This window comes from Cherax quadricarinatus, chromosome 68 (genome assembly GCF_038502225.1).
Source record: "Cherax quadricarinatus isolate ZL_2023a chromosome 68, ASM3850222v1, whole genome shotgun sequence".
Taxonomy (NCBI): Eukaryota; Metazoa; Arthropoda; class Malacostraca; order Decapoda; family Parastacidae; genus Cherax; species Cherax quadricarinatus.
The window spans coordinates 12,244,078-12,250,621 of record NC_091359.1 but is presented as its reverse complement, the minus strand read 5'-3'; the positions used below and the strand labels follow the sequence as shown (position 1 = coordinate 12,250,621).

General features: G+C 36.4%; 1 protein-coding gene across 1 annotated transcript; it reads left to right on the top strand.

Annotated features, from left to right (window-relative positions):
* Nucleotides 1–1,219: 1,219 nt before the first annotated feature.
* Nucleotides 1,220–2,754, top strand: LOC128697624 (neuropeptide-like protein 31). Its single transcript, XM_053789454.2, has 2 exons — nucleotides 1,220–1,271; nucleotides 2,268–2,754. Exons 1-2 carry the CDS (start codon nucleotides 1,269–1,271, stop codon nucleotides 2,631–2,633), a joined length of 369 nt encoding a protein of 122 aa, XP_053645429.1. The 5' UTR covers nucleotides 1,220–1,268; the 3' UTR covers nucleotides 2,634–2,754.
* Nucleotides 2,755–6,544: the final 3,790 nt, after the last annotated feature.

Genomic DNA, 6,544 nt, shown 5'->3' with positions numbered 1-6,544 from the left:
AAATAAGGCTACTGCCCCAAGTACAGCTCCACTGTTTCTGCAGGAAACAGTGAGGTTATATGTCGAAGTCTAATTTCTTGTATTAAGATTCCATCGACATCTAGGAACTTCCCTTGAGGGTAGGAGGGTGAGGTTTACTGGGGTTATAGTGGAAAAAGTACCCAACAATAAAGATAGTTACTCCGGTTCTCGGGAAGATGGCAGTGATCCTCCCATGGGAGATCACAAGATTCGCAGATGCATGCACTCGCGACATCTTTGTTGGATGCATGTTGGAGTGGGACTTTGGTCACTCCTTAGTGTATACCCACATCTTGGTCAGTCACAAATGTATTCATTACTGTCCATATTATAGGCATCGTTTTTACCTTCTACCTTTATCACGACATTCGTCAATAACTTTCTGGCTGGTCTCATTCACGATGATATTAAACCTTTCTGCATTGATAAATCCCTTTCTTCTCTTAAAAAAGAAAGATGTGAGAAATAAGTTTATTCCTGTATCTAGCACGGAATGAAAGGGCAATGCACATAATATAAAGGTTATATATACATATTCTTCACTGATGGGGATATATATATATATATATATATATATATATATATATATATATATATATATATATATATATATATATATATATATATATATATATATATATATATATATATATATATATATATATATATATATATATATATCTTCCATTTTGTGTTTGTAAGAATAAATGGTATTGGAATATCTTCTAGTTGTTGTTAGTGATAAAATGCAAATAGCTGTTGGAAACTTAATTCCGACAACCTTTCTCCTGCAAAGCAAGACTTATCTGAAAAATGGTCTTATAAAGGTTTTCAAATGGCTGTTTATCAAAAGTAACATTCTGTGTCTATGTCGATATGGGATTTGTTCTGCAAAATATTACTACTAATTACACGAATAATAGTAATAATAATAATAATAAAAATAAAAATGACAATAATTATTCTATGAACACCAACAATTATAGAAAGAATATTTCGATACATCTATTCATCATATATAAAAACTAACAGGTTGATATTATACACTACTCACTGAGGTCAAAATATAAATTAAATGTGTATAAAAAATTATCTTTCAAATGTTTTTCTGCAAGAAATTGGAAGTAATGATGGAACACTCAAGGATACCAAGCGACCCAGTAGGTATATAAGGCAGGTCAATGGTGACGTGGGAGAACAGTCACCTTCCTGACACCAGCGTGTGTGTTGGACATTCTCTCTGCACAATGGTTGGTTACTTACAACTTGTTCCCTCGTAATGGTGATTCACACAGGTTTAGTTCATTCAATATGATACTATTCTCCTCCACAAGAACTGGTTACTCATGGAAAAATAACTGTCACACAAGGGCTGGGTATTTATAAAACTATCACGCAAGAGGTCACTCATTGTAGAATTGTCTCACTTCGTGACGGGTCTGATGGCTTAATGCAAGTCTACACAAAACATTACAATGAATGTTTAACACTTAGATCGAGAAATCAGTCTCACACATGTTATTCACCGACTCACACTGAAAGTTACTCATATATTCACACTGGAAGTCATTCACCGACTCACACTGAAATATATTCATATATTTACATGGGAAATCACTGAATCACACAGGAAGTCATTGACTCCCATATAAGTAACTGATTGACACATAAGTCAATCACAGACACACGCAAAATCATTCATAACTTTCACATTCCCTTTTTTAAGTACCTGTCAATTATTTCTCGAGTTTGCTGTTCAAATTTCTCTAAATCTGGCTCTTATCTTAGAGAAATCTTAGCAGAAATTTTATAATGCTATTAATGCAGCCAAAAAAAAAAGGAAAACCAAAGAACAAGACTGATACTTATTTTGTAGATATGAACTAGACCAACTGTTGTTTACCAAAGATCCAAAAAAATTATGATACAAGCCATTAGGTCTATTAGGCCGTGACAGATAGATCTTATTTATTCTAATACTTCTGTTAATGTTTCTGTGTAAGCATTTCCAACAGCATTCCGAATATTTTTCATATCAACACAGACAACCAGTTTTAGTTTCTACCTGTATTATATATTATAATTATTGTGCTCTTGCTGTTACTACTAAAAAATATTATCAGAAGTAATGAAAAGAATATTAAAAAATAATTCTTCTCTTCCCTTTTTCTTCTTTTTCTTCCTGTTATGTTTTTGCACACATTATGATTAGTTATTCTTCAATACTTTTTTTTATGTTCACACAGAAATACACTGTGTTGATCGTGGCTCTGGCAGTGCTGGTTGCTACTGCCATGGCTGCTCCTGGTGGCATCGGCTATGGTGGTGGATATGGCGGTTTTGGCGGTGGACTGGGAGGCTTCGGCGGCTTTGGCGGTGGCTATGGCGGCTACGGCGGTGGATATGGCGGCTACGGTGGTAGATATGGCGGCTATGGCGGTGGTTTCGGAGGCGGAAGAGCGACCATCAACTTCAACCTAGGTCATGGTGGTGGATATGGTGATGGATATGGTGGTGGCTACGGAGGACGTGGCTTCGGCTTGGGATTTGGACATGGTGGATTCGGCGGAGCCTATGGCGGCTATGGCAGCTATGGCAGCTACGGAAAATAACTGCTACTGATTTCTAACAATATAGAAAACTGACGTAACTAATCCTACCATAAATTTCTGTGTACATTTTCACAGAAAACTATTAAATTATATTAATAATTATATTAAATAATATATCTGAGTTGTTTTTTGTAACTCATTCTCCTCTTTAAAACTGGAAAATGCAATTAATATTTCCTCCTTTTTAATACACCGGACGTCTCCCACCCAGGTAGGGTGACCGGAAAAAGAAAAAAAACACTGTCACCATCATTCACTCCATCACTGTCACCAGAAGTGCACCGACATTACAGTTCAGATGCCCTCCAAACTGCCAATACAGATTAGATGCCCTCCAAACTGACAATATAGTTCAGATGCCCTCCAAACTGCCAATAGTGTGCAGATGCCCCTCCAAACTGCAAGTATAGGCACTGTACTTCAGACCTCCAAGACTCAAGTCCGGCTAACCTGCTACCCTGAATGCCTTCATAAATGTTACTGTGCATAAGGAATATGTACTGTATGACCCCTATTGGTTTAGTGCACCCCCTCAACCTTTCATAAAAATTATGAAGTTAGTTAAATTATATGGAACGTCTTAATAATCTGCATCAGTATAAATGTAAATGGTTTAGAAAACTGACAACTTTAAATATGAAAGACTTTTCAACAGGATGAGAAAAAACTTGAGGTGATTTCCTTAACCTGGAGTCACTGTGCTGAGACTGATGGAGTGAACACATCGACTCCAGGCTGAGGGACTGATTACCTCAAACTCCTCATCTTCCACTGTTCGTCTCCGTATTGGACTGAGAAAAACCACTGGTGGCAAAAGGTTTCTATAATAAAGATTCCCAAGTGTTACACAAGTGTCTCATTCTTCATCTTATAAACTGTTCTATATATTTTAGATTAGTTAAGGTTTGTCAAGAAACAGGACAAGTGCTTCCTGACGCGGGTCTTAGTTATATGATGACCCGCAGCTGGAGCTTCTGGTCATCTGACCGAGGCCTTCCACTGGTTTACCCTTCCACCCCTTTAAAATTTTTTATGAATATAACCAATTTTTATATTCTGGACCACTCAAGAGAGGTTCCTTAACGCTGATATGGATCTCTCCTTCTAAGAAATTTGACCTCAGATCTAACCAGATTGCTTCTTATTTACCGAGGCGCAGTAAAATCTTTACGGGCTTATAGCTTCTACATGAACGGAAAAAACAAAAAAATATATATTATGAAAAACAATACTGGCCCATGGCCGGGTTCTGAGAGTTGTAAGACTCTCGAAACTCATCAAAGGTAGTTAAATCCAAAAATGATCCAGTGTTGATGATTTAGTTCATCTATGCATTTAATCAAATCCCAAACTGATATCATTTCTAGTGCTACTTCTGTTGATTTGTCAAATTTCATCTATGATTATCCAGTTCTTTCATTCTGCTTCAGTTTGTATCTCTAATAGTGACAGTGTTTTCCTAATCAGGAAGCAGGACAAAAACTATAAGACGCGAGAGTTTATGTGACAACCCGTCCTCCTGACCCTCATGAAACTCTAAGTGCATTTCTCACTTACGTCTTACAGCAATTTTCTCGGTTAGGTTAAGTTACGAAAGAATGAGACACTTGTGCAACATTTGGGATCTTGTGATTGCAAACATTAATAAATGCAACAGCGAAAATAGGAAATAAAACCGGAGCACTTTCATGTGCTTACACACATGTGCGTGGATACATGTGTGTGTGTGTGTGTGCTAACAACCTTGTAACAGATGTGTGAGCACACACATCTCTGTGTTTATAATATTTCTTAACTCTGGTCAGTCAGGTTAGATTAAGTAAGATTCTTCAGGAAACAGGACAGTTGTTTCCCGACGCGGGTCTTACTCATATGACGACCCGCCACTGGAGCTTTTGGTCATCTGACCGAATCCTTCCGCTGGCTTACCCCTCCACCTCTTTAAAAACTGATATCATTTGGCGATTCTAAAATTACTAGATGCATCCAACTTTTTCTAACATTTAGTTTTCTATGACTGTTGCCAATATTTTCCATTTGAAATATTAAAAAGAATTTTTTTTTCCTACTTGACATGTATTTAATTATTGCATTTTGCTTTTCTTAATTATTTTTTTTTTCAGCCTACTTTCACTAAATTTTCTCTAATATGGACTGTCTTACAAATAAAAGTTTATGTATTTAAATGTTAAACACAAAGTGGGAGTTGTCACAGTTGCTCTTTGCTGATGACACTGTGCTTTTGGCAGATTCTGGAGAAAAGTTGCAGAGGTTGATGGATGAATTTGGTAGGGTAAGTAAAAGAAGAAAAAAAGTGACTATAGGAAAGAGTATGATGAGGATAACAAAAAAGAGGTAACGACAGATTGGATATCAGAATGGAAGGGGAGTATGGAAGAGGTGAATGTATTCAGATATTTAAGAGTGGGCGTGACAGCAGATGGGTCTATGAAATATGAGGTGAATCACAGAATTGACGAGGAGAAAAACGTGAGTGGTGTAATGAGGAGTCTTCAGAGACAAAGAACTTTGTCAATGGAAGCAAAGAGAGGAATGTATGAGAGTATAGTTATACAAACGCTCTTATATGGGTGTGAAGCATGGGTGGTGAATGTTGCCACAAGAAGACTGGAGGTAGTGGAGTTGTCGTGTCTGAGAGCTATGTGTGGTGTAAATATAATGCAGAGAAATCGAAGTTTGGAAATTAGGAGGAGGTGCAGGATTACCAAAACTATTATCCAGAGGGCTGAAAAGGGGTTGAGGTGGTTCGGACATGTAGAGAGGAAGGAACGAAATGTAATGATTTTAAGAGTGTATAAATCTGTAGTGGAGGGAAGGCGGGGTATAGGTCGGCTTAGGAAAGGTTGGAGGGAGGGGGTAGAGGAGGTTTTGTGTGCAAGGGGCTTGGACTTACAGCAAGCATGCGTGAGCGTGTTAGGAGCGCATGGAGACAAATAGTTTTTACGACTTGACGTGCTGTTGGAGTGTAAGAAAGGTAACATATATAAAGGAATTCAGGAAAACCGGCACAGGCCGGACTTGACTCCAGTTGATGGGAAGTACAGTGCCTGCACTCTGAAGGAGGGGTGTTAATGTTGCAGTTTTATAACTGTAGTATAAGCGCCCCTCTGATGAGACTGACGGAGTGAATGATGGTGAGTTTTTCTTTTTCGGGCCACCGTGCCTTGGTAGGAAACTGCTGATGTGATATATATATATATATATATATATATATATATATATATATATATATATATATATATATATATATATATATAAGTTAGGTGTAAGTCTGTGACAGGTGCTTAAGGGGCAGCAGGTGTCAGTATGTAGTGCATGTACTAGGTGAGGTCAGTACGTGATAGCGTACAATGAATACACAAGTTGTAGCCCATGATACCATACAACAGATACCCAGGTTAATGTTCATTGCTTAACAAAGAGCAATATATACAGTAGTTCAAGGACATTTCAGCTGATTATAGTAGCCAGCATTATCATATCACAATAATAATACAGTCTTACCAATGTTAAGTTTGTTTTTGTTTTCGAATTTAAATTTATGTGTACAGCATATTAACATGAGTTTTTAATTATTATTACGAAAATTTAGACTAAGTTCACATAAAATAATGAATGAAAAGTACTTCAGGAAGAAAGCTCACAAATTAATGAACTTTGAAATATATATATATATATATATATATATATATATATATATATATATATATATATATATATATATTCATGTATATATATATATATATATATATATATATATATATATATATATATATATATATATATATATATATATATATATATATATATAACACTGCGACTAGCCAAGGAGTCGAACCCATGCTGCTTTGGTCTGCCTCATTATGGGCGAAAACTTATGACGCCTTAGT